This window comes from Lepus europaeus, chromosome 19, assembly GCF_033115175.1.
Source record: "Lepus europaeus isolate LE1 chromosome 19, mLepTim1.pri, whole genome shotgun sequence".
Classification (NCBI taxonomy): Eukaryota; Metazoa; Chordata; class Mammalia; order Lagomorpha; family Leporidae; genus Lepus; species Lepus europaeus.
In genome coordinates this window covers 10,286,160-10,313,851 of record NC_084845.1, presented here as the reverse complement: position 1 = coordinate 10,313,851, position 27,692 = coordinate 10,286,160, and the positions used below count along the sequence as shown (strand labels likewise).

Genomic DNA, 27,692 nt, shown 5'->3' with positions numbered 1-27,692 from the left:
GGCCAGGATCCCAGCATGAACCCCAAGGGTCTCAGCCCAGAAACCCGGGGGACCCCCCGAAACCAGGTGGAGTCAGATTCACATCCAAAAGAAACCACACATCTTTATTTCAGAAGCTCAAGGGGCCTGTGGGGGAGGTAGAAACGGGGAGAAGAGAGGTGGGGGGGACAGCTCTCCCCTCCCCCACCCAACGCAGTCTTCGCCCTGGGCCCCTGACAGAGGTGCTCAGGAAGGGGGGCTCTGGACCCCACAGCGCATGTTGGCTGGCACAGCAAAATCTGCAGGTGAGAACCAGGGCGGCACTGAAGGACCAGGCAGCGCCCCCCCCCCCCCGACCCACTGACCCACAGGCCTGCCAGCCCGCCTCGCTTGGGGAACCAGGATTCCACCCTGGGCCCTCCTCCCTCAGACCCAGGGTCCAGGCCCAGCCCTCCTCCCTCAGACCCAGGGTCCAGGCCCAGCCCCTCCTCCCTCAGACCCGGGATCCAGGCCCCCAGCCCTCCTCCCTCACACCCAGGGGTCCAGGCCCCCAGCCCCTCCTCCCTCACACCCAGGGTCCAGGCCCCCAGCCCCTCCTCCCTCAGACCCAGGGTCCAGGCCTCAGCCCCTCCTCCCTCAGACCCAGGCCCAGGCCCAGCCCCTCCTCCCTCAGACCCAGGGCTCCAGGCCCCCAGCCCCTCCTCCCTCAGACCCAGGATCCAGGCCCCCAGCCCCTCCTCCCTCACATCCAGGGGTCCAGGCCCCCGGCCCCTCCTCCCTCAGACCCAGGGGTCCAGGCCCAGCCCCTCCTCCCTCAGACCCAGGGTCCAGGCCCCGCCCCTCCTCTGTCAGGCCGAGTTCTGGACCGGGTGTTTTACCTATCTGCTGAGGTTTGGGCAAATTTAGGTTGGCCATGACCTTTACAAACTCCTCACAGCTGAGGGTGAGCCGAGGGTTCAGAGTCCGCTCCTCCTCCACGGTGGACACCGTGAGCCCTGGTGGACGAGGGAGGGGAAGGAAAGTCAATGGGTCAGTGCCTGGGGCCTCTGGGAACTACAGCTCCCAGGAGGCACTGGGGCGGCTCTCCCTAGAACACTCCTGAGACTGTTTTTCCTCCTCGATGGGCACCATGGGAAATGTAGTTTCCCTGGTTCTCCAAGCCCTTGGAGGAAGTCCCGGGAAAACCCAGGTGCTGTGGAATTCCAGGTGCACACAGATGCTGGGCGCTGGTCTTCCGGCCAGAGGAGCCTCTGCCACCTGTGGCCCGCGTGCCCTTCGAGCTTCACAGGGGTTCGCGGTCCCCTCTCGGTAGTCACAGGAGCCCCCACCGGCTCCAGCCCTCACCGTGGTAGTCGTGTGCAGGGTAGATCAGGCAGTCGCCCGGGAGCGTGAAGATCTTCTCGTGCACCGAGTGGTACAAGGTCTTAGCGCAGCCTGCGGAAAGGTCAGAGGTCAGTGGTGGCGGGGTGACGTCACCGAGCTAACCGCCCTTCCTCATCTCCTGCCAATACCCCTGTGTCTAGGTAGAGGAGGGCGGGAACAGCATACCAGGCAGGTGGAACAGCGGAAATTTCAGCATGGCTGTGAATACCGTGAGGACGAGACCCTGACGCACCGAGGAGCTGTGCCTTCACCCTGAGGGTGGCCAGACAGGCGTCAGGACAAGGAGGGGGGACCAGGAGGCAAGGGCCTGAGCACCGGAGACCCCAAGGGGGCGTGGAGCCACAGTGCCGGCTGGACGCTGAGTCCTGGTGGGGGCAGGCGCACACGTCTCCCACCTTCTGCCGCCCGTCTCAGCCTAAATCCTTCCGCTTCATGGATAAATGGGAGATTGGGAATTGCAGAGGGAAACCCCTGGAGAGCAAGAGGAAAAGGGGCGGGCGTGGCGGGGGGCCCTGGCTTCCCACCGCGTCTGCTGGCACGCACTTCACGGCTCCCCACGAGGCAGCCAAACCCTGAGGTTCGGAACCCAAACTCCAGGAGACCCCGAATCTACTGCCCCAGTGTCACACTGGCCCACTGACTGTGACGACCTCCAGCCCCAGATCCCGGATCTAAGGGCCACACCACGCACTCTTCGGGCAGCACAAGCCTTAGGATCCTTAGGGCGTCTTCCCTCGGAAACCCGGGTGTGACTTCCAAGGCTGGGTCCAAAACACATCTGGGCTTCTGCCTGCCTCTCCCCCACTCCCCCTTTCCACCCCTCCACGGAAGTACACCCACCAGGTCAGGAAGGCGCTCGGTGGCCCCTAGGGTGAGGACCCCTGGGAGGCCCCGCCCACAACAGTGGTACCTGGCCAGCCACGTGGGCGAGCCGCCCTAGAGAGAGAGGCTCCTCCGGCCCCAGCCGGGCTCTCTGATGACTGCGGCTGCACAGCCCCGGGTCTAACTCTTCCCACACTTGGCAGCAAAACGCCTTAAACTAACACCGACCCCTCCCTAAAGATCTAACACCCGTTTGCCCCTTCTTGTTACTGGAACGTAGCATCCCGGCACCCACGTCACTCCACTAAGATCCCGGGGGCTGGAGCGCTCACCTTGCTGGAAGTCCGTCCGTCCACACCCGCGGATCAGCAGGGCGTCACCAGTGAAGGCCATGCTGTGGTCATTCAGGACGAAGGTGACACAGCCCGGGGTGTGGCCAGGGCTGGCCCGAGTCTCCAAGGCCTAGCGGGTGGCGGACACAGAGATGGTCACTAGCAAGCCTGAAGTCCACTGACCCCAGGGTCCCATCGGCACCGACTTGCTAGATTCCCAGGCTCCAACCCCGCCCCCGGGCAGGCTCCAAACGGATGAAAGAATTTAATGCAAGAAAATGGAGCTGTGACAATGACAACACAAACACAAACCAGTAGCTAGTGTCGCTAGAAGGACATTCACCTGTGAGCCCAAAGCCACGAGTCACGGGGGCAAAGATCAGGCGTGTGGCTGCAACCAGTCTGGAGTTTCTGAATGACAGCAATGCCACACGCCACGCGCAGAGGGAACCGACGGGCGGAGGAAATCCGCCTGTAACACACACACCACACATACATACACACCACACACACACACTCCACGTGCAGAGGGAGCCGATGGGCGGAGGAAATCCGCCTGTAACACACACACCACACACCACACATACATACACACACACACCACATACACACACCACACACACACACTCCACGTGCAGAGGGAACCGACGGGCGGAGGAAATCCGCCGGTAACACACACACCACACATACATACACACCACACACACACACTCCACGTGCAGAGGGAGCCGACGGGCGGTGGAAATCCGCCTGTAACACACACACCACACACCACACATACATACACACACACACCACATACACACACCACACACACACGCCACGTGCAGAGGGAACCGACGGGCGGAGGAAATCCGCCTGTAACACACACACCACACAGCACGCATACATACACACACACCACACACACACACTCCACGTGCAGAGGGAGCCGACGGGCGGAGGAAATCCGCCTGTAACACACACACCACACAGCACGCATACGTACATACACACCACACATACACACACACACCACACACACGCCACGTACAGAGGGAACCAACGGGCGGAGGAAATCCGCCTGTAACACACACACCACACACCACACATACATACACACACACACACCACATACACACACCACACACACGCCACGTACAGAGGGAACCAACGGGCGGAGGAAATCCGCCTGTAACACACACACCACACACCACACATACATACACACACACACACTACATACACACACCACACACACACGCCACGTGCAGAGGGAACCAACAGGCGGAGGAAATCTGCATGTAACACACACGCCACACAGCACACACACCACACATACATACACACCACACACACACCACACATACATACACAGAACACACCACACACACAAACACCACACATACATACACACAGCACACAGCACACACACCACACACGCCACGCGCAGAGGGAGCCGACGGGCGGAGGAAATCTGCATGTAACACACACACCACACAGCACGCATACATACATACACACCACACACACGCCACACACACACATACACATACCACACATACATACACACCACACACACGCCACACACACACCACACACACACACACCACACACCACACATACATACACACACCACACACCACACATACATACACACACCACACACACACATACACACCACACACACACCACATACCACACATACATACACACACCACACACACCACACACACACACCACACACACATACCACACGCACACACACCACATACATACATACATATACCACACACCACACACCACACACAACACACACACACACCACACGCACATACCACACACACCACACACACACACCACACACACACACCACACACACATACCACACACCACACACACACACTACATGCACATACCACACGCACACACACCACATACATACATACACACACCACACACACACACCACACACACACACACCACACACACACCACACACACACATACACATGCCTCCCCCACCACACACCCCACACACACACCACACACCCCCATACACACACCCCACACACACACCATACACACCTCACACACACACACACACCACACATACCACACACACACACACCACACACACACACCACACACCACACACACCACACACACACACACCACACACACACACCACACACACACACACCACACACACACACAGCGGTCAATATTCTGAAGTCACTAACAGATCTTGAAGATCACTGAGAAGACAAGCACACGAATATAAACATGGACACTAAAGGACTGTTGGAGTGATGTTGGAATAAAAGGTAATAACGTGGGGCTAGCGCTGTGGCGCTGTGGCATGGCGGGCTAAGCTTCTGCCTGTGGCGCTGGCATCCCATATGGACACCGGTTCAAGTCCCGACTGCTCCACTTTTATTGTTTTAGACTTTTTATTTTATTGTTTAGACTTTTCTGTGTTATCTTTTTACTATAAGCGTGTAATTTTATACTTAAGTATAAAACCCATGTATATACATGTATATGTGGAATATTCAAAAATTTCATGGAAAATGTCTTTTACCAACAAACTGTGCATGAATTTCAAAAATTTTTACACAAAAATCAACTTCTCTTATACCATTTTCCCAGGAACTTTCTGAAGTATCTTTCAGAGGCCATAAGAAAAATAGTGATAGATGTGTCCACATAATTTAACTTTACAATAATTTTTTAAAATCATAGTTAAGAGATAAAAAGAAAAGCCTCAGAGACAATGTTGGCCATACGTATAACCAAGTCATATAAAGTGTCAACAGCCATAATATGTAAATAGCTCCTACCATCAACAAGAACTCCCAAAATAAAATGGGCAAAAGAAAAGAACAGGCGATTCAGGGAGGGGGAAACAGATATAGCGGTCCCCTCCCTATCCACAAGGGAGTGGTCCCCAGATCCTCTGTGGGCGAGGGTCCCGCACACGAGCTCTAAATGATGACCGAGAGGGCCACTAAGTGATTAACGGTAGCATCTGCAGCCCGGATCTGCACGCTGACGGACGGTTCACAGCCAGACGGATGTGGCAGGGCAGCGGGAGATGTCATCACGCCACTAAGGACAACGTGACATTTAAAACTCATGCATGGTTTATTTCTGGAACTTTCCGTTTAATACCTTTGGACCAAGGCTGACTGTGGGTAACTGAAATGACAGAAAACCAGATGGGGGGGAACAACTACAGTCAAAGAGCAACGGGTGCACAGCGGGTTAGGCGCTGGCCCTCTGTCAGATTGCTGGTTCAAGCCCCAGCTGCTCTGCTTCCAGCCCAGCCCCCTGCTGATGCATTTGCGAAGCAGAAGACGGCCCAAGCTCGTGGGCCCCTGCCACCCACGTGGGAGACCCACATGGGGCTCCCGGCTCCTGGCTCTGGCCTGCCCCAGCCATTTGAGGAGTGAACCAGAGGGTGGAAGAGCTCTGTCTCTCACACACCCCCCTCAGCAGAGGCCCCTCCCATCCGCGGGCAGCCTGGTCCCATCAGTCATCTGCTGATACCCAGCAACACCAAGCACAAACCCTGGTCACCCAGGGCCCACTCTGTCCTTCCCCACTCACAGATCAACTTCTGGGCATTGGTCAGCCCAGCCAAGCACTTCACCAGTACCCTGGGTAGTCTCTGACTCGGTTCTCGGGTCAAGGGGTTCTTTTTTTTTTTTTTTTTTTTTTTTGACAGGCAGAGTGGACAGTGAGAGAGAGACAGAGGGAAAGGTCTTCCTTTGCCGTTGGTTACACTCCCCAATGGCCTCTGTGGCCGGCACACCACGCTGATCCAATGGCAGGAGCCAGGTGCTTCTCCTGGTCTCCCATGGGGTGCAGGGCCCAAGGACTTGGGCCATCCTCCACTGCACTCCCGGGCCACAGCAGAGAGCTGGCCTGGAAGAGGGGCAACAGGGACAGAATCCGGCGCCCCGACCGGGACTAGAACCCGGTGTGCCGGCGCCGCAAGGCGGAGGATTAGCCTATTAAGCCACGGCGCCGGCCGAGGTCAAGGGGTTCTTAACAATTCTGAGGACTTCTGGGAAAGCTTTTCTGCCCCTCTCGACTTTCTCTGGCTCTGAACACCAGGTGTGGTGGCTGGCGCTGCAGCAGCCACCTTGCAACCATGGAGGAAATGCAGAGAGAAGCCCACAAATGGTGATGGCACAGAACCAAAGACTGTAACTGCCACCTTCCAGAGTCCCTGCGATGCAGAAAATCAGACTCCCGTCTGTTAGAGACATTATGTGAGGGCACAGTAAGTGAGCCACCGCCCTCCTCACCAGCGTCCCATACGGCAGCCGGTCGACCCCCAGGTGCTCTGCTCCCCATCCAGCTCCCTCTAATGCACCTGGAACAGCAGCGTAAAGTGGCCCCTGCACCCCCGTGGGAGACCCGGAGGAAGCTCCTGGCGCCTGGCTTTGGCCTGGCCCAGCTGTAGCTGTCGAGGGCATTTGCGGAGTGAATCAGAAGATGGAAGATCTCTCGCTCTCTGTGTCTCTCTCTGCCTTTCCAATGAAATGAAAACAAATACAAACTTTTACAAGTACACATGAGGGGCCAGCGCTATGGCGTAGCGGGTAAAGCAGTGCCGGCATCCCATATGGGCGCCAGTTCGAGACCCAGCTGCTCCACTTCTGATCCAGCTCTCTGCTATGGAAAGCAGTAGAGGATGGCCCAAGTCCTTGGGCCCCTGCATCCACGTGGGAGACCGGAAGAAGCTCCTGGCTCCTGGCTTTGGATTGGCACAGCTCCAGCCATTGTGGCCATTTAGGGACTGAACCAGCGGATGGAAGACCTTTCTCTCTCTCTCTCTCTATGTAACTCTATCTTTCAATAAATAAAGTAAATCTTTAAAAAAAAAAAAACTTAAAAAAAAAAGATTTATGTGTTTGTCTGAAAAGCAGAGTTAGAAAGCGAGAGAGGGAGAGACAGAGAGAGAAATCCTCACCCTGCTGCAACGGCCAGCACTGGGCCAGGCCGAAGTCGGCAGCCAGGAGCTTCACCCGCTCCCACGTGGGGGAAGGGGCCCGAGCACTCCCGCACCTGGGCCGTCGCCGGCTGCCTTCCCAGGTGCGGCAGCAGGGAGCTGGATCAGAAGCGGGGCAGCGGCTGGTGCTGTGGCTCCGTTGGTTAAGCCACAGCCCGAGACACCAGCATCCCAGACGAGAGCAGTTCGAGTCCCGGCTGCTCCACTTCCAATCCGGCTCCCTGCTGATGTGCGAGGGAAAACAGCGGAAGGTGGCCCTTGGGGGAGACCCGGACGGAGCTCCTGGCTCCTGGCTTCAGCCTGGATCGACCCTGGCTGTGGTGGCCGTATGGGGAGCGAACCAGCCAATGGAAGATCTCTCTCTCTCTCTCTCTCTCTCTCTCTCTGTCACTCTGCTTTTCAACTAAATCATAAATCTTTCTCTAAAAAGTGTAAATTTCTAAAAACCCGTATTGCCAGCTTCGTTCCTTAAAGCAAACAAACAAAAACAGAAGATTTGGCAACAGAGAGACGACAACTCCTAAACACGAACAACGCACTCGCATTACGCCCTGGGCGCCCCCCGAGCGAGCCACGGGCCCCACCCCTGCCCGCTGCCGAGGGTTTCGCCTGGGCTCCCGGTTCTCCCGGTTCAGAGGTAGAAGGGAAGTCAGACAGCTCCACCAACAGGCTGTGCGAGCTGCAAACGGTTCACCAGCAGCAACACGCAGGCAGGGCGCAGCTCTGCGGAAATCCGCCCCCGCGGGGTCGAGAGCAAACGTTTTGGGCCTGGAAGCGGCCGGGTTTCAGGCACCGCTCTAACTGGCTTCACTTGCTTAATCCTTACAACACTCCAGAGGGAGCAGCACTGAACCCATCTTCTGGATGAAGACACTGAGGCCCAAAGGGGTACACTATGTGCTCCAGGTTTCACAACACTCTGCTCCCCCTGCCCAGCCTCTGTGGGCATCTCACATGGGTTTTGGTTCGAGTCCCGGCTGCTCCACTTCCAACCCAGCTCCCTGCTCACGTGCCTGGGAAAGCAGTGGAGGATGGCCCAAGTGCTTGGGCCCCTGACCCCATGTGGGAGACCCAGAAGAAGCTCCTGGCTTCTGGCTCTGGCCTGGCCCATCCCTGGCTGTTGTGGCCAATTGGGGAGTGAACCAGCAGATAGAAGACCTCTCTCTCTGTCTCTCTCTCTCTCTGTCTCTCCCTCTCTCTCTAACTCTGCCTCTCAAATAAATAAAATAAATGTTTTTTTAAAGTTGCTATTATTTTTCTGTAGTATCGTCCAGGAGGGGCAAGAGGGTCTTCAGAATGGACGCCCCTGGGGGCAGGCGAGGGGCACCTCTGAGAGCAGGAACCCCAGGACGTCTGCTTGGACTCCCCTCCACACCAGGCGGGGGCTGAGGGCTGAGGGTGCGGAGAGCAAGGCCTTGCCTTTGGTTCCAAAAATCCTTTGGGATAAACGACAGGAAGGGCTGTGCTGTGACGCCCGCATCCCAGGTTGGGCGCTGGTTTGAGTCCCAGCTGCTCTGTCTGGTCCGGCTCCCTGCCCATGGGCTGGGAGGCGGCAACAGGTGATGGCTCCAGTGCGTGGGTTCCTGCCTCCCACATGGGGGACCCAGACAGGGTTCCCGGCTCCTGGATTCAGCCTGGGCCATCCCTAGCTCTTGTGGCCAGACGGAAGATCTCTCTCTGACTTTGCCTTCAAAAAAAAAAAAAAAAAAAAAAAAAAGCTAGGAAAATCCACGGAACACAGTTCCCAGCAAGAGGCACACACTCGGTAGAGTTACCAGTTATAAATTACCTTAGCCACAAACACAGGATCTGCTTTGGTTTGTCGGAAAGAGAGAAGCTACAGAAAAGCCAGTTATGTGACCACACGAGGAAAGCAAGGCCCGGCACACGGAGCCCGCGGGAGATTCCAGGAGACAGGCGGGCGCTCAGAGTGGGAGCCCAGGGCTCTCGGCGCACAAACCTGGCACAGCCCCGAACCTCCGCTGGGTCCCAGGCCACCGCCTGTGGGGTCGGGAGGGGTGGGGGGTGCCCTGGGACCTGGGCTCACTGTGCCGTGTGTTCTGGGGGAGGTGACAAGGGTTTCGTAAGAGGACTTTTCCCTGAGGCCCTGCGGGAGCAAAACTGTTTTCATCACAGATTTCAAAAGCCCTTTGCCCCCTCGTCCGGCCAGGAGCACGGGCGGGTTCCTAGAACATTCCACCACCTGCCCTGACCTCGGCGCTCCAGCTCAGGCCCCGCGGGGCTGGGCATCCCCGGACGGCAGGGATGCTTGGCCTGAGGTTCCCTTTCGATTTACTACAGAACTGGAAAAACTGCCAAAAAACAGTTGCCGGGGGAGAGGCACTCAACCCAGCCTAGGCTGCTCCTGACCCTGCTGAGAGCCTCCCCTCCCCCCACCCCGTGCTCCCGACAAAGTCCCTCTCCCCTCCAACACGTGACGTGTCTCCACGGCTGTTCTTTTCTTAACTATTAAATTTGCTTGTTTTAAATTTCTATTTGAAAAGCAGAGAGAGAGAGAGAGAGAGAGAGAATCTTCCATCCACTGGTTCACTCCCCAAATGCCTACAACAGCCAGGGCTGGGCCGGGCCTCTGCCAGAAGCCTGGAGCTCCATCCAGGTCTCTCCCACTTGGGTGGCAGGGACCCAGGTACCCGAGCCTTGACCTGCTCCCTCCCAGGGGGCCCAGTAGCAGGCAGCTGGAATGAGAGCTGGAGCCAGAATTGGAACCCAGGCATCCCGATATGGGCGGCGGGCGTCCCGAGAGGCGTCTTACCCACTGGACCAAACCCCCGGCCCGCACAGCTCTTCTCTCACCTGTTTCCCGGCCCACGCACCTCTAAACGTTGGCCGAGATCGGGCGGTCCCGCAGTCTGCACTGCCCCCTGGTGGCAAGCGAGCTCTCGGCGTCTTTTCCGCTTGTGCCCAGAAATTCTTAGTCCTGGGGGAGTCAATCACCCGCGGTTCCTAGCTCCCAAGTCCAGGCTGTCACTGGCCCTAGCAGCTAAATATCCTAAGCCTCCATCGGCCAGATCGTCTTCCTCTGCTTTGTGGAAGAAAGCAAGGCGATTTGCTCTGTTTAGGGGACAGTGTGCTAAGAGCAACTCGCAGGTGCGCCCCAAACAAGAGCAAGTGGGCCCGGCGCTGTGGCACAGCGAGTTCAGCCGGCCAGCATCCCACAGGAGTGCCGGCTGCAGTTCTGGCTGCTCCATTTCTGACCCAGCTCCCCGCTGGGAAAGCAGCAGAAGACGGCCCAAGTGGGCGGCCCTGACCACGACCACCCGCGTGGGAGACCCAGAGGGAGCTCCAGGCTCCTGGCCTTGGCCTGGCCCAGCCCTGTCCTTTGCAGTCATTTGGGGAGTGAACCAGCAGATGTAGACCTCTCTCCTGCCTCCCTCCCTCTCCCTCTCTCCTGCTTCTCTCTCTCTCTCTCTCTCTGCATTTCAAATAAATAAATAAATCTTTTTGTGTGCCACGTTGCTGGCCCCAATAAACAAATCTTAAAGAAAAAATAATGAAGAAGCAATGCATGGATGGAGATGCATCTTCCACTTCGCTGTGTACGCGCAGTTTTTCATAGTAAAATGTTGGGGGAACAGACGGGCTCCACAATTCAAATATTGAATTCCAAGTAGGGGGAAGGATAGGAGCCTCCCTGTGGGCCAGCTAAGGGCTGCCTGGGACGGGGCTGAGACAGACTGGCCCCTGCGACCACCACTCACGGGCAGGGAAACCGCTCCCCGAGCAGCGCCCCTCCCTCACAGAGCCAACGGGCAGATTCGCTTTCTCAACCACACCCCCACTCACTCCGTACAATGAAGACTGGGCTCACCTTGAATGTGAAATGTCAAACCAGTCCCCAGAAATGGTTAGGGGCGGGCGTCCAGTCTAGCAGTACAGACCCACCCGCATAGCTGGGTTCCTGCCAGTGTAGACCTTGGGAAGCGGAGTTGATGGCTTAAATCATTGAGTCCTGGGATTGGGTTTCCGGCTTCAGCCTGGCCCCAGCCCCTGCTGTTTTGTGTGTCTGGGAAGTGAACCAGCAGACGAGAGCTCTCTGCCTCTCAGAAAATAATTTTAAAACTTGCATAATACAGCAAATAACACTGGGTTTTGTTGATGTTATTTGTATTCTGTGTGTTTAAGCAGGAGAGTAGAGCATAGGTCAAAATCATAAAAGAAGCTGTCACTTTAAAAAAATTGTCGGGGTGGGGGTGGGGGACAGAGATCAGCCTGTGGCTAAGGCCGCAGCCTGCGGGGCCGGCATCCCACATGGGTGCCAGTTTGACTCCCGACTGCTCCACTTCCGATCCAGCTCCTTGCTAGTGCAGCAAAAGATGTCCCGAGTGCTTGGGCCCCTGCCATGCACCTGGGAGACCCGGATGGAGCTCCAGGCTCCTGGCTTTGGCCCCTGCTGATGTGACCATTTGGGGAGGGAACCAGCGGATGGAAGAACTCTCTCTCTCTGTTTTGCTTTTTCTGTGCCACTTTGCATTTCAAATAAATAAAATGAATATTTTAAAACAAGATTGTTAGGGGAGGGAGGCATTAAGTCACCGGCAGAGACGCCCGCACCCCATGGGGAGGCTGGATCTGACGCCGGGCTCCGGGCCCTGACTCCAGCTTCCGGCCGATGCAGATCCTGGGAGGCAGCACTGGCGGCTCAGGAAGTTGGGTCCCTATCTCTCCTAAGAGGAACCCGGATTGAGTCCCCGGCTCCCGGCTTTGGCCGCAGCCCAGGCCCAGCTGTTGCAGCGGCTTCTGGAGTGAACCAGCAGGTGGTAGCTCTTTCTCTCTCTGCCTGCCTCTCAAATAAATATTAAAAAAAAAAAACAACACTTGGCAGTTTCTATTAAAGTTAAACACGTTAACTAAGACCCAGCAAGCCTACTCCTTGGAATTCCGGGCAATGTCTACCAGATTTGCACAAGAATCTCCAGAGGGGGCCAAGATTGGGAAACAGGTATGACAACGAGAATGGGTGATCGAGCTGTGGCTTATCAATGGAACGCTCTCCACGAGGGCGGCCATCTGTGGGCAGTGGGCCACACGTGCCAACTGTTTTTGTAAGGCCTGCAAGCTGTGTTTTTCCATGGTTAAAAAAAAATCAAAATAGAGTAAGATTTTGTGACATATGAAAACGATATGAACTTTGAATCTCAGTGGCCATAAATAAAGCTTTATGAGGGTGTTTCTTTAAAAAAAAGTTATTTATTTATTTGAAAGGCAGAGTGACAAAAATGGAGAGAGAGAGAGAGAGGCAGGGAGAGGGCGAGAGAGGCAGGGAGAGGGCGAGAGGGGCAGTGCTGGTTCACTCCCCTAACAGCCACAATTGCCAGGGCTGGACCAAGCCGAAGCCAGGAGCCTGGAACTCAACCGTGGCTTCCCACAAGGCTGGCAGCGGCCCAGGCACTTGGTTCATCTCCCGCTGCTTTCTTAGCAGGGAGCTGGGTCAAACGTGGAGCAGCCAGGACTCAAATTGGCACCCCGGTATCGGATGCCGGCACAGTGGGCAGTGGCTTAGCTCGCTTTGCTGCAACACCAGCCCATCTTTTTTTTTTTTTTTTTTTTAATACTACATGTAGTTCATGAACTTTGTGAAGATCCATTGTAGGCATGATTTTTTAGCTTTGTAAAAATTTTTTTAAAAATATGTTGCTCCCAAATAAACTTACCTTTCTTTAATTTTTTAAAAATTATTTATCTGAGAGGCAGAGGCGGGGGGGGGGGCTGGCTCTCATTTGCTGGTTCACTCCCCAAATGCCCACAAGGACCAGGGGGTTAGCACGACGCTGGATTATGGGAAGCAGAGCTGGTGCTCACACCCGGGTACCCAGGTGTGGATGCAGGCATTCTAAACGCCCGCCCCTCCAAAGATGTATAAAGAACTCAGACAAAAAAAAAAAAAAAACAAGCCAAGCCCTGGGTAGCCAGGAAGACACGACAGGAAGTGCTGCCCCGCAGGGCCGGGACCTCCCCGCGCTGCCACGGCACTGAGTGGTGCGGCCACTCCGGAAACCAGTTGGGCAGTTCCGCAAATGCAGAATCACCACGTGACCCAGCCGCTCGGCCCCTGGACAATACCCAGACAACACACAGACAGCCATTCACGAAGGCCTGCACGTGAACGGTGACCAAAGCATCGGCCACAAGCGGGCGCGGTCCACTTGGCTGTGAGCGGTCACTTGGATTGAGTACAAGCAGTGGCACATCCACACACGCACGGAGCACCGTCCAGCGACGGGGAACCTGGGCCCCCGGCACGACACGCAGCAGTCCCGACAGCACCAGGCTAGTGACAGAAGCCACTCTCGGAAGACCCCGTATCGTCCGACTCCACTTCTACAAAATGTCCAGAGGAGCCAAGCCAGAGACAGAAAGTAGACGAGAAACTGCCCCCGGCCGCTGAGGGTGCCGGGAGAGGCTGGGGTCGGGGCTAGGGGCTGTGCGGTTTCTTTGTGGAGGAACGAAAATCTAAAATTAATTATAGTGGGGCCGGCAGCGCCGTGCAGGGGGGGAACCTGCCACCAGCAACGCCGGCATCAGAGCAGCAGTTGGGGTCCTGGCTGCTCCGCGTCCCGTCCAGCTCCTTGCTAACGGCCTGGGAAAGCCGTGGGGGATGGCCCCCGAGCTCGGGCCGCTGCTCCGACTGCCGTGGCCATGTGGGGAGTGAACCAGCGGATGGAAGATCTCTCTCCATCTCTCTGTCTCTTTCCCTCTGTCACCCTGCCTTTCAAATAACTAAATCTTTACAAATAAAATGAGAGCACACAACTGTGAATACGCTAAAGTTGAACTGTGTATTTTAAAGGGGTGAACTGCATGGTGTAGCGCTTCTACTAATACAGCTATTAAAAAAAGAAAAAAACTACAGGGGCCGGTGCTGTGGCGTAGCGGGTAAAGCCACTGCCTGCAGTGCCAGCATCCCATATGGGCGCCAGTTCAAGTCCCAGCTGCTCTACTTCTGAGCCAGCTCCCTGCTAACGTGCCTGGGAAAGCAGCAGAAGATGGGCCAGGTGGGAGACCAGGAAGAAGCTCCTGGCTCCTGGCTTCGGATCGGCCCAGCTCCGGCCGTTGTGGCCATCTGGGGAGTGAACCAGCGGATGGACGACCTCTCTCTGTCTCTCTCTGTCTCTCTCTGTCTCTCTCTCTCTGCATCTGCCTCTCTGTAACTCTGCCTTGCAAATAAATAAATAAATCATCAAAAACCCCACCGTAGCCCAATGCACTACACTGAACGCTCCCACACTTATTCACTGAAAACTCACACAAAGAGCTGGTCTTGACCTAAACCCCCTACCCTTTCTAATCCTGCCAGAGCGCCTCTCGGATTGAATCTGCTTGTGGGCACCTGACACGCCTGGCACTCAGGCAGGCCAGCGATCACAGCTTCTGAAAGAGGGACTGAGAGAAAGTCTGTAACCATTTGTAGCTAAACCCCTGACCCCCACAGGAAGCTCTGATCCCTGCTACATGTTGCCACCTAAATAAACTGTCTCTGTCTAGCAGAACCCACCAACCCCAAGGCTGAGAGCTTACCCGGTCACCTGTCACCTTCTGTCCCCAAGGCCAGCTCTGGTCAGAAAAGGAGCCGTGGCTGCTGTCTGCCTCCCTGAGTGTGCACGCTCCCACGGTACCCCCTGCACGCTGCTGGGTGGGGGTCCTGCAGGCTGGTCAGGAGCCCTCACAGCCGGCCCGAGTGAGGCAGGAGCAGGGCTGGGGCTAAGGAGAGGCTCCAGGCGCAACATTTCAGGAGCTGCTCCCTGGAGGGGCCACCCCTGCAGGTGCAGGACCCTCAGACCTGTGCCCCTTCAATGCTGCACCCTGCAGCCTCACCCCCCCACCCCAGCCCTGGCCCCGGGCAGAGGGATGCCCTAGCTCAACCAGTGGCTCTGAAGACAGGCCCGGGTTGCCCTCAGGCAACTTTTATGGAGATGCCAGGCCCAAGGTGCTGCCCCAAAGACTTAGTCAACGCTGTTGACTTAAGGGGCTCGGCCAGAGACAACGCCTGCCCGCCCCAGGGGCCCCGCTGGGCGTGTAGTGCCCGCCTCCCAGAGACTCAGCTCAAGGGTCAGGAAGCCAGGTCCTCCCCCCTGAAGTTCAAGGAGTCCAGGCCACCCCCCCACCCCGCAGGAAGCCAGCACCCGACTCACAAAGCGTCCAAAGCGGATGGCGTCGCCCTCCTCAATGTGCAAGTCAGCCTGGGCCCCGCTGAGGCGGGAGATGACCGACCGGCAGCCGGGCAGCAGGGAGCGCAGCAGCCCTGAGCCCGTGACGTGGTCCGCGTGGCAGTGGGTGTTCACTGTGAGGGAGGGGAGGGCAGGCCCGGGAGGGCACGTCAGCACCCCCCACACCCAGGGGGCCAGGCCCCGCCCCTCCTCCCCACACCCAGGGGGCCAGGCCCCGCCCCTCCTCCCTCAGACCCAGGGGGCCAGGCCCCGCCCCTCCTCCCTCAGACCCGGGGCCCAGCCCCTCCTCCCTCAGACCCAGGGTCCAGGCCCCCAGCCCCTCCTCCCCACACCCAGGGGGCCAGGCCCTCAGCCCCTCCTCCCTAACCCTAACCCTAACCCTAACCCCAGCCCCTCCTCCCCAGACCCAGGGGGCCAGGCCCCGCCCCTCCTCCCCAGACCCAGGGGGCCAGGCCCCGCCCCTCCTCCCCACACCCAGGGGGCCAGGCCCTCAGCCCCTCCTCCCCACACCCAGGGGGCCAGGCCCCGCCCCTCCTCCCTCAGACCCGGGGCCCAGCCCCTCCTCCCTCAGACCCAGGGTCCAGGCCCCCAGCCCCTCCTCCCCACACCCAGGGTCCAGGCCCCCAGCCCCTCCTCCCCACACCCAGGGGGCCAGGCCCTGCCCCTCCTCCCTCAGACCCGGGGCCCAGCCCCTCCTCCCTCAGACCCAGGGTCCAGGCCCCCAGCCCCTCCTCCCCACACCCAGGGTACAGGCCCCAGCCCCTCCTACTGCACACCCAGTGGTCCTGGTCCCCAGCCCCTCCTCCCCACACCCAGGGGGCCAGGCCCCTCCCTCCTCCCCACTCTCAGAGGGCCAGGCCCTCAGCCCCTCCTCCCTAACCCTAACCCTAACCCTAACCCCAGCCCCTCCTCCCCAGACCCAGAGGTTCAGGCCCCGCCCCTCCTCCCTCAGACCCAGGGGTCCAGGCCCCCAGCCCCTCCTCCCTCAGACCCAAGGTCCAGGCCCCCAGCCCCTCCTCCCCACACCCAGGGGGCCAGGCCCCGCCCCTCCTCCCTCAGACCCAAGGTCCAGGCCCCCAGCCCCTCCTTTCACAGACTCAGGGGTCCTACTTCCCAGGCCCGGAGGTCCCAACCCCCCACTGCACCTCCCCAAGACCCAGGGGTCTTAGCCCCCACCCCTCCTCCCCAAGTCCCTGGGGTCCCAGACCCCAGCCCTTCCTCCCTTAGACCCAGGGGTCCCAGCCCCCCACCCCATCTCCCCAAGACCCAGGGGTCCCAGCCCACACCCCATCTCCCTAAGTTCCTGGGGTGCCCCTCCTCCCTTAGATCCAGGGGTCCCAGTCCCCAGCCCCTCCTTTCACAGATCCAGGGGTCCCAGCCCCCACCCCACCTGCCCCACACCCAGGGGTCCAGGTCCCCAGCCCCTCCTCTCCCACACCCGGGGTCCCAGTCCCCAATCCCTCCTTTCACAGACCCGGGGGTCCCAACCCCCCACTCCATTTCCCCAAGACCCAGGGGTCCCAGCCCCTCGCCCCTCCTTCCCAGACCCAGGGTCCCAGCCCCTCGCCCCTCCTCCCCAGACCCAGGGGTCCCATCCTCCCGGCCCTCCTCCCCAGACCCAGGGTCCCATCCCCCCACCCCGCCTCCTTTAGACCCAGGGTCCCATCCTCCCGGCCCTCCTCCCCAGACCCAGGGTCCCATCCCCCCACCCCGCCTCCTTTAGACCCAGGGTCCCATCCTCCCGGCCCTCCTCCCCAGACCCAGGGTCCCATCCCCCCACCCCGCCTCCTTTAGACCCAGGGTCCCAGCCCCTCGCCCCTCCTCCCCAGACCCAGGGTCCCATCCCCCCACCCCGCCTCCTTTAGACCCAGGGTCCCAGCCCCTCGCCCCTCCTCCCCAGACCCAGGGTCCCATCCCCCCACCCCGCCTCCTTTAGACCCAGGGTCCCATCCTCCCGGCCCTCCTCCCCAGACCCAGGGTCCCATCCCCCCACCCCGCCTCCTTTAGACCCAGGGGTCCCAGCCCCTCGCCCCTCCTCCCCAGACCCAGGGGTCCCAGCCCCTCGCCCCTCCTCCCCAGACCCAGGGGTCCCAGCCCCTCGCCCCTCCTCCCCAGACCCAGGGTCCCATCCCCCCACCCCGCCTCCTTTAGACCCAGGGTCCCATCCTCCCGGCCCTCCTCCCCAGACCCAGGGTCCCATCCTCCCGGCCCGCCTCCCCAGACCCAGGGGTCCAAGGCGCCGCCTCCCCTCCGTCGGCGCCCGCCGCGCACTGACCAGCGTACAGCAGCCGCAGCCCCAATTCCTTGACTAGCTGGGCATCCCGAGGAGCCGTCTCCAGAACCGGGTCGATCAGGACCGCCTCGCGGGACTCCCTGTCTCCCAGCAGGTACGTGTAGGTGCAGCTCTTGGGCTCAAACATCTGGGCCGGGGGCGGGGGGCACAGGTGAGCGCGCACAACCCGCCCCCCGCCCCCCGCGGGCCTCCTCCCCAGAGCAGAGCGCAGCCACCCTGCCGCGCCACCTCCCTCCGTCAGAACCGGGAAGTGCCCGCTTCCTAGCGCCCCGAGCCAACACCCCCAGCGCCCTCGCTCGTCCGGGACTCGGGGTCCGGCCCCAAGAGCAGGGAGCCCCAAGACCCCGGCCCCGAGAACGGGACCCTGGAGTGCAGCCCCTCCCGCCGTCCGGGGCTCGGGTCACCCCGCACCTGCCGCAGGAGGACGGGAGCTCCGGCCCCGCTGCGCTGGCTCAGCTGCCGCCCGGCGACCCTCAGAGCCGCGCTCGCCATCGCGTCCGCGCCCGGGTCCTAACTGGGACGAGGCCCGGCGCCCGCCCGAGCCGCGCGCAGCCGGGCTGACCCCGAAGCGGGGCGGGGCCGGGGCGGGGCCGGGGCGGGGCCGGGGCGGGGCCTGCCTTAAAGGGGCCTCGGCCAGCGGCTAAGGGCGGAGTTCAGCGAAGCGGATCCGGCCGAGGGCAGCCAGCGACGCGGGCTTCACCCTGACACCCGTAGACACAGAGAACAGAGAGACCCCAGAGAGCGAGGGAGCCTCTCAGGGCCACAGAGGTGCTCCTGCAGGGAGAGACAGGCAGAGGCACCGAGGCGCTCAGCAAGCGGGCCATTGTATAGGACAAGCAGGTGGTGGGGTGGGCATTGCTAACAAGATGTTGGGACAGGTGTCTGTTTGGCCTACAGGTGCGGACACCCGCATCCACAGAGTCCCTGGGTTTCACACCTGGCTCTGGCTCTGGATCTCAGCTGCCTCTGGACCTCAGCCTGGCTGGCGGGGAGGGAGGTGGGGCCGAAGGGCTGGGGCCAAGTGAGGTGCAGGCACTGGGGGTCCTAGGGCCTTTCCATTGCGAGTGACTCCTGCCTCAGACCACCCCCTCAGGCCCCTCCCTCTGGTTTTCTAGAATTTCTAGACCTTTCACCTGTTCCTGGAAGGCACGCCCTGCTATGACACCACCCGCCCGCTTCACCCCGGTGCTAAAAGTACCGGCTGCACAGCACTTCCTGCCTCCGTGTGAAGGGTCAGCAAGGGGCCGACAGGCAGCCTCCATGTGGGCTTGGCCACGGGCTTTTGCCACGCTAGGCTCCTCGGTCCCACGGCCACCTCTGCCCATGCCACTTCAAGGCCCTGTGAGGGACCTCCCCAAGCCGGCCACTTGCCGGAGCCCTCACCCTCTGCCCCAGGCAGGAAGGCTGCGAGGTATCAGGGCAGGCTGCAGGCGGCAGAGGGTGGAGTCCTGGCTGTGCCGGGGCAGGCGACCCTGGGTATGTGCGCATCTGTACAAAGGTCCCAGCAGCGCCCCCGGTGGGCATAAAGGAAAGGCACACATTTAAAGAGTTTCTGGTACAGTAACAAGTCTCCGTAGATACTAGCAAATAGTATTGGAAACTGCACATCACAGAGACCCCTGGTCTTGTGGCTTCCAGGCTGCCTCTTAAATGTTACTGGAAGGGGCCGGGCGTGGAGGTGCAGTGGGTTACATGGCCACCTAGACGTTGGCAGACCCTGTGAGCGCAGGTTCCCTGCCACCCACCAGGGAGAGTCCCAGTGAGCTCCTGGATTTGGTCATTACAATTTTGGGGAGTGAACCCACAAGAGAGAAGACCTCTCCCTCTCTCTCTGTAACTCTGCTTTTCAAATAAATTAAAAAAAAAAACTTTTTAAAAAAGTCAATGAAAAAGAGACGGAAGAGTCACAGTGAGCGAGTGGGATGAGTGGCTTTGTTTAGATCCAGGTACAGACAGTGCAGGTGCAACAGAAACAGGTTTATGGAGATGAGGCCTGGCCTTGAGCTTCAGAATCTTCCGGGAGCAGCGGCTGGGGGCGGACGACGCAGCACTGACCTTGGGTGGCTGCCCAGTCCCATGATTGACACAGAGAACAATGTTATTCTTGTTTGGAATCAAATAAAGCAATGACCTTTGAAAGAGGATGAAAGACATTAATGGGATCATTGGGGGGTGCTTGGTAGTAAAAAAAAAAAACTAAAGTTTTAAAGGTGTGATAATTACGGTTTTCTGAAGACAGTCTTTATCTTTCTTTTTTTGATTTATTTATTTATTTGAAAGGCAGAGCAACACAGACAGACAGACAGACACACACACACACACACAGAGGGTGGGAGGGAGGGAGAGATAGAGAGAGAGAGGGAGAATCTTCTATCTGCTGGTTCATTTCCCAAATGGCCACAACAGCCAGGTCTCGGCCAGGCCCGAGCTAGGACGCAGGAACTCCACACTGGTCTCCCACGCGGGTGCAGGGGCCCAAGTATCCAGGCCACCAGCCACTGCTTTCCCAAGCACATGAGCAGGGAGCTGGATCAGAAGTGGAGCAGCTGGGACCTGAACCAGCGCTCTGGATTGGATGCTGGCGTTGCAAGCCATGGCGGAAGGCCCTGCACCAGTACGCTGGACCCTAGTCTTTGTCTTTTAGAGACGCAGACCGAGGTGTCCCTGTATGAAACGTCTGGGGTTTGCTTCAAAACCCGGGGGCTTTAAAAAGTTCCGGAAGAATGCGAGGCTGGCAGGGTTGAACCTGAGTGACAGGTGTATGGGCGTTAGCTAAGCTCGGCTCCCCCTGTCCTTGTGTGTGTTTGAAAATGTCCATAGTTAAAAAAAAAAAAAAACATATTAAAAAGCACAGGAAGGGCCAGCGCTGTGGCTTAACATGCTAATCCTCCACCTTGCGGCGCCGGCACATGGGGTTCTAGTCCCAGTCGGGGCGCCGGATTCTATCCCGGTTGCCCCTCTTCCAGTCCAGCTCTCTGCTGTGGCCCGGGAAGGCAGTGGAGGATGGCCCAAGTGCTTGGGCCCTGCACCTGCATGGGAGACCAGGAGAAGCACCTGGCTCCTGGCTTCGGATCAGTGCGATGCGCCGGCCGCAGCGGCCATTGCAGGGTGAACCAACGGCAAAAAGGAAGACCTTTCTCTCTGTCTCTCTCTCCCTGTCCGCTCTGCCTGTCAAAAAAAAAAAGCACAGGAAAACCTAAACTAGTCTGGGGCATTCGTGGGTTTGCAGCCCTCCCCTGGGGCAGCGCTTGCCCTGCAGTTAAGGTGCCCACGCCCCACACCGTGCCTCGGTCCATTCCAGACTCCGGCTCCGGACTCCAAACTCCGCAAGTGCAGACCCTGGGCCCGGCGGTGACGGCTCCGCCCCTGGGTTCCTGCCAACCCCGAGAGCTCTTGGCGCCCAGCTCCAGCCTGGCCGGGGGTGCTTTGGGCAGCTGTGTGTGTGTGTGAACCTGTGATGGGCGCTCTGCCTATCTATCTCTGCCTCTCCAATAAGCAAAAGATTTGAAGCCTGGTAAAGCCCTTTCCTGATGTCTCACTCAGTGTGGGCCTCTTCCCGAGTTCCTTGACCTCAGTTTCTGCATTCTCCCTGTCTTTTATCCTCCCGTCGCAGAGGGCCCCTGGCTGTTAATTATTCACGTCTTTATCCAACACCGATTTACAGAGCATCTGCTATGTGCTAAACCCTGAACAGCCGCACTGAGGGAGCTGGATCCAGCAGGCTCGCCTGGCCTGTGCACCCTGACCCCATCAGGCCGAGTTTAACGCACAGTAGAAACGAAACGCCGTACTGACACCACCTACTGAGCCCTCCGCCCTATGACACCGGGAAAGATGAAGTGCCTTGCCCGGGGTCAGTCGGCGAGGAAGTGGCAGAATCGCTGGGTTCCAACCCACCTACTCAGGCAACCGCAGGGCTCCCGGGGCTGCCAAGCCTTGCGGGTTACCAGGCCGGTGGCCCCTGCGCGGTCATTCCAGCGCGGGGTACGAAAGGCGAGGTCACCGCCCGGGAGCGCCGCTCCGCAGGCTGCGTGGACCCCGCCCCTCGGAGAGGAGGGCGGGAGACGGGGAGGGGCCGAGAATCCGCTCCAGCCAATGGCGAGGCGTGCCCGAGCGCTATGCAAATCCAACGCCTTTCATTGGGCGCCGGCGCGCTCCGCGCACCAAGTCCCGAATCCCGTCCCCCCCACCCTCGCGGAGGATGGGCCGGACTCCTCGCCGCGGTCCGAGGGCTGGAAATGGGCAGGACCGGCCGGACTCGCCGCGGTCCGAGAGCTGGAAATGAATGGGCAGCGAATTCTTTGCTCCTGAGAAGCAGAGAGACACCGGCCGGACGGATGCGTGGGCCCCCGAGTTGTCGCTCTGATCGCCTGGGGCGGTTCGTCCGGGTCGGACCCGCGCGTGCTTGGCTCCGGTCAGCCACCGCTCGCTCACCCGGCTCCCGCGCCGCAGCCCCCGCCGGCCGCTGCTGCGCATGCGCGCGGACGCCCCCCGCAGCCCGGCGGTGGAAATGAGGCGGGGTCTCGCGGCTGGCGGGAGCGCCGCGTCCCCCCCTCTCGGGCGGCTCCGCGGGTCCCAGGACAGCGCACCTGTAGAGGCGGCCGCGGCCCGGAGCCCCGCCCCCCGGGAGGGGCCATTCTGCAGGTAAGCGGGGCGGGGGTCCCCGCCACGGATGCCTGGCCCGACGGGATGGACAGGGGGTGGGGTCCGGAGGCGCTGTGCTTTGGTGCACGAATGCCATGATCTCGAGGGGTGTGCCTGAGCCCCCGTGGGAAAAGTCCATTAGGGGACCCTGGATCCCAACACACGCCGGTTCCTCTGTGTCTTCCTCCAGGTCTCCCCGCCATGCACGGCCCCAACCCCAGGCCCGGCATGAAATTTAGCGGCGAAAAGGACGTGGTTGACGTGGTGTCAATGGACTGAGGCTAAGCTGGAGCCGGGTAAAGCTCCCTCTTCGACCCGAAGTCCCGCCCATTGCGTTCGTAGTGCCCTGGGACGGAGGCAGAAGTCCCGCCCGCTCCGCTCCAGACCCTGCCACCGGCCGGAGTCCGGCTTGCACGGCCCGGTCCCTCCCGGGCCCTGCGGTCTCCGGCGGGGGAGACCCGCCCACTCTGGACGCAAGCCACGCCCACTCCGCTGGAAGTTCCTGCGAAACGCCTTGTAAGTTTGCATGACCCCACCCTCTGTACCGTAGACCCCGCCCACTCGCCGCACCTGCCTTGGCCTTAGGTTCCCAGAGGCACCTGGATCCGACAGCCCGGCAGTCCGCGGCGTCCCCCGCCAGCGAGATGCTGCAGCGAAGCGCGGAGTCTGCGGCCGCCCAGCCCAGCGACGCTGCCCGGGAACCCGCGACCCCAGGAGCAGGTGAGAGCGGCCCCGCGCGGGGAGCGTTCTCAGCATGGAGGCCAAGAGTCCCATTCTGGGGGAATCCCAGGGCCAGGACAGTGACCATGTGGGACCCCGCAGAATGCTGGGGCTTAGGAAACCACAGGAGGGGGGCGGGGCGGACAACCTGCGGGACCTCGGGGTGACCCTGGAAGGTGCTGGAGACACGTCAGCAGCCTTGGACATCCAGAGGTGGCCCCCGGGAGCCGCCCAGGATGGTGGGCGGGGAAGGGGAGCAGAAACTTGCCCTTTGGGGATCTCAGCGTGCATTGGCAGGGACCCTTGGATATCGAGGTGGCGGCTGCTTCCCGGAGCCCACCAGCCCTCGTGTCCCCCAGCTCCGAGCCAGGGCCCGCCGCAGAAGCCCAGCCCGTCAGCTCCGCCTTCCCGGCCCCGCCGGCGGCCCCCACCCCAGCGCCCGCACCGCTGCCCCGACTGTGACAAGGCCTTCTCGTACCCGTCCAAGCTGGCCACGCACCGGCTAGCGCACGGCGGCACCCGACCCCACCCGTGCCCAGACTGCCCCAAGGCCTTCTGCTACCCCTCCAAGCTGGCTGCCCACCGCCTTACGCACAGCGGCGCCCGCCCGCACCCGTGCCCGCACTGCCCCAAGGCCTTCGGCCACCGCTCCAAGCTGGCGGCCCACCTCTGGACCCACACCCCATCACGCCCCTACCCGTGTCCCGACTGCCCCAAGTCCTTCTGCTACCCCTCCAAGCTGGCTGCCCACCGCCACACGCACCACGCCACCGACGCCCGCCCCTACCCTTGCCCGCACTGCCCCAAAGCCTTCTCATTTCCCTCCAAGCTGGCCGCCCACCGCCTTTGTCACGACCCCCCCACCGCGCCCGGCAGCCAGGCCCCAGGCCGGCATCGGTGCTCCAGCTGCGGCCAGGCCTTTGGCCAGAAGCCACTCCTGCTCCTCCACCAGCGCAGCCACGCCCAGGCGGAGCACCCGGGGGAGCGGGAGTGAGCGCCAGCGGCTCACTGGCTCCCTCTGCTGCCAGCCCCCGGCAGGAACCAGGTGGGATGTGGACTTGCCTCTCGGAGACCGCGCAGGGACAGACTGCCCATTTATACTGGACCTGACCCCAGAAGGCGAGGAACCCTTTGCTCACCTGCTTTGGGGAGGGGGAGGTGCCAACCAGAGCTAGCCCTGGGTTGATGGGAAATGCCAACCGGCTTTTTTGCGGCTAAAAGTTTGAATTGCCATCTCCACTTCTGTGGATGGCTGGATAAAATGCACACATCCTCGTTTCAGCTGCTCTCCAGGTAGGGCCTGACCCTATAAATGTGCGCATGTGAAAAAGGCAGGAAAGTGCTCACTGGAGCGCGGTGCTTGTGGCCAAAGGCTGGCAGCAGCCCAAGCGCCCATCAGCAGGGGCCAGCTGGTGAGGGACAGGACAGCCACGGTCGGGACACGCAGCCGTGCAGTCAGTGCTGTGTGTGGACGGATGTGGAGAGATTCCCAAGCTCTCCCGGCTGGTGATGCCACAGCCCACGCCTCGGAGCCAGCCTGAGCCACTGCTACCAAGCTGCGGGGCCCTGAAAGCCCTGTCACTTCTCTGGACCCCGGCGCCTTCCTCTCACATGGCAGCATCTGTCAGGGGCGAGCAGCGTCTCAGCAAAGCCAGCCCCCGTCTGAAGCCTGCGTCTCCCCCTGTGAAATAAGACGAGCAAGCTAACGCCAAGCTGCTCGTTGTTCTAAACATACGCACTCAGCGTCTACGGTGTGTGTGCTCTGCACGGGGTGTTGGGAACACGGCCGTGAGGACAGACCCCGGCTAGCAAGGTAGGGGAAGAAGCCAAGTCCGTTAGCTGGGTGAGTAGGGGAGCCGCCCTCCCACTCCAGCTACAAGGATCACTTCCAAGTTGTAGCAATGGCGCCTGTGCTGTTGGCCTGGGAACAGACCATGGAGAGAAGTGAGCTCAGAAACACCCGTGATGCCCGTGTGACAGACCCTACCTGTGTGTGGGGAGGCGAAGGGCCAGATGGTTTCTGCTCCTAGGTTTTGCCAGCCCCAGGGCTGACTGCAGGGTTTGCCACCATAGCAGAAGGCAGCCATGCGCCTCACCACACGTGGGTGGGGGCATGGCTGGACGCCAGTCGGGCTCTGTAAGGACAGCAGACGAGCTAGGTCTCCCTAGGGGCTGTAGTTTGTTGGCCCCTGCTGTGGACTGGTCCATAAAGGAGGCCAAGATCCAGGGAAATAAACTATGGGATCACAAGACCCCCAAGATGCCTGCGCCTCATCCTTAGTTTACCCGTGGCGAAAGGGGCTTTGCAGGAATAAGTGCCCAGTGTAATCCCCAAGGGTCGGTAATGGGCGTGGGGGAAGCAGAGACCAGTGCTGCGTCAAGGAAGCGGACTCTCCCTCAGGCCTCTAGGAGGAATGCAGAGCCGCTGACCCCTGGCTTTAGCCCCCCGAGGCTGGTGTTGGACCTCCTCCCTAACTGGGAATAAACGTGCAGTGCTCAAGGCCACTGGGTTGTGGTAATCCGTTACAGGAACAATAGCACATGACCAGATCCCTACCTCACACCATGCACAAAGCAGTGGAGGGGTCTCTACAGACAGACCGATGGATGAATTCAAGCATGAACAGAGCTGGGACCAGCAGCCAGATCCTGGGAACGTGTGCCCACAGGAGAGGCTGGGAAAGGCCTTCCCAAGGCTGCCATGCTCAGCCGAGATCTGAGCGTGGTGGACGCAGGGAGACGGTCTGTGGAAGGCACCCAGCTCACGGGGGAGAACCGAGCCGGCAAGTGGAAGCCGCGCGCAGGAGGGCAAGGACCCAACCCCCTGCGCCCAACGCAGCAGTGCCACTGGCACCTGTGTTTCTTCGGGAGCAAGTTCCCAGGACGCACTCCCTTGAGAGATGATCTGACTCCATCCTGCTTTGTGCAGAGGGGGAAGCGAGGCCAGAGGGAAGACTGACACACAGCGGATAGCGGGTGAACAGCCAGGGCACTTCTGCCCCAGGGCCCTCGCACTCGCTTTCCTCGGCCTGGAAGACAGCTCCCAGACTCCCTCCCTTTCTCCAGGTCCCTGCAGAGGGGCCAGGTCTTCTGAGAGGGCTTCCCGAGGCCCACCTAGTCTACCCTGCCCCGCCCTGCTTTATCGGCTCCCACTGCATCTCCCAGGGTCTGCCCCAGCACAGTGTCAGCCCCATGAGGTCAGGCTGGTGTCTCTCCCGGGGCCGGCAGAGGGAGGGCCTCCCACACACGCTCACATCACCCCCACGCCCAAACCTGGGGACCCGTCACGTGGCAGTGACATAAGGCAGGAAGAAATGAAGGCTGCTACTGAGCTGACCTCGAGACAGTCCCGGGCCCAGCTGGGCCCAATGTAAACACAGGAGGGCTGAGGGAGGAGGCAGCGTCGGGCCGACCTGAGGTGAGGCTCGGCTGCCTGTCCTTGGCCTTGAATATGGGAGGGGCATGAGAGGGAGAGCAGGCTCCCCGCAAGGGACGCAGCCCTGCCCACGCCCCGATTCTCAGTCCAGTGAAGCCCACGTCAAACTTCCGCCCTTAGGACCTGCTGGATGACCAGCGTCTGCTGTCTCGAGTCGCACACCTATGACATCAGCACATGCTAACAGGAGTGGCCCATCCGTGTGTGCACAGAGCCAGGCCGCTGGCCTCTGGCTGAGGCGGCACGGGGGTAAAGGGGCTGGCACGGCCCAAGAGCAGTTTCCCCAGAGGTCAGATCTCAGCCCAGCTCTGACCCTGGCCTTGGCTCTGCTCAGCCCCCAGCCTGGTGCTCACGGCTCTTCAGGACAGTCTCTCAGGGACGGGGAGCCACCGTGGCCGGTGTGACCCAAGGAATGGAGTTCATCTCACTTGAGTTAAACGGTCACCCGTGGGGCAGCCGATTAGCCTAGCACTCAAGATGCTGGTGCCCCCACCGGAGTGCCTGGCTGTCCTTCCCGAGTCTGGCTCCCGACTCCAGCTTCCTGCTACGACAGACCTGGAGGCAACGCTGATGGCTCAGGCAACGGCCCTCACGCCCATGTGGGAGACCAGGATTGTCCCAGCCCCGGCCACTGCAGCCACCTTCGGGGAGTAAACCAGCAGGTGGGAGCTCATTTTTTTTTTTTTTGACAGGCAGAGTTAGACAGTGAGAGAGACAGAAAGAAAGGTCTTTCTTCCATTGGTTCACTCCCCAAATGGCCACTACAGCCGCTGCACTGCACTGATCTGAAGCCAGGAGCCAGGAGCTTCCTCCTGGTCTCCCATGCGGGTGCAGGGCCCAAGCACTTGGGCCATCCTCCACTGCACTCCCGGGCCATAGCAGAGAGCTGGACTGGA

The 27,692-nt window shown here is 60.2% G+C and overlaps 2 protein-coding genes across 4 annotated transcripts; one reads left to right on the top strand and one right to left on the bottom strand.

Moving 5' to 3' along the window:
• Positions 1–77: 77 nt before the first annotated feature.
• On the bottom strand, positions 78–18,548 carry ETHE1 (ETHE1 persulfide dioxygenase). Its single transcript, XM_062177248.1, has 7 exons — positions 18,408–18,548; positions 17,979–18,123; positions 15,668–15,816; positions 2,517–2,646; positions 1,324–1,413; positions 858–974; positions 78–278 (listed from the first exon to the last, which is right to left on the bottom strand). Exons 1-7 carry the CDS (start codon positions 18,486–18,488, stop codon positions 226–228), a joined length of 765 nt encoding a protein of 254 aa, XP_062033232.1. The 5' UTR covers positions 18,489–18,548; the 3' UTR covers positions 78–225.
• A 4,022-nt stretch (positions 18,549–22,570) lies between these two features.
• On the top strand, positions 22,571–26,093 carry ZNF575 (zinc finger protein 575). 3 transcript variants are annotated; one of them, XM_062176612.1, is made up of 4 exons: positions 22,571–22,640; positions 22,831–22,936; positions 23,191–23,360; positions 23,720–26,093. In XM_062176612.1, the coding sequence occupies exons 3-4, from the start codon at positions 23,285–23,287 to the stop codon at positions 24,352–24,354; spliced, it is 711 nt and encodes a 236-aa protein (XP_062032596.1). In that variant the 5' UTR covers positions 22,571–22,640; positions 22,831–22,936; positions 23,191–23,284; the 3' UTR covers positions 24,355–26,093. The 3 variants fall into 3 exon arrangements, with proteins under 3 accessions (XP_062032596.1, XP_062032595.1, XP_062032594.1); XM_062176611.1 differs by having other exon boundaries at positions 22,831–23,156; positions 23,226–23,360; XM_062176610.1 differs by having other exon boundaries at positions 22,831–23,360.
• The last annotated feature ends 1,599 nt before the right edge of the window (positions 26,094–27,692 follow it).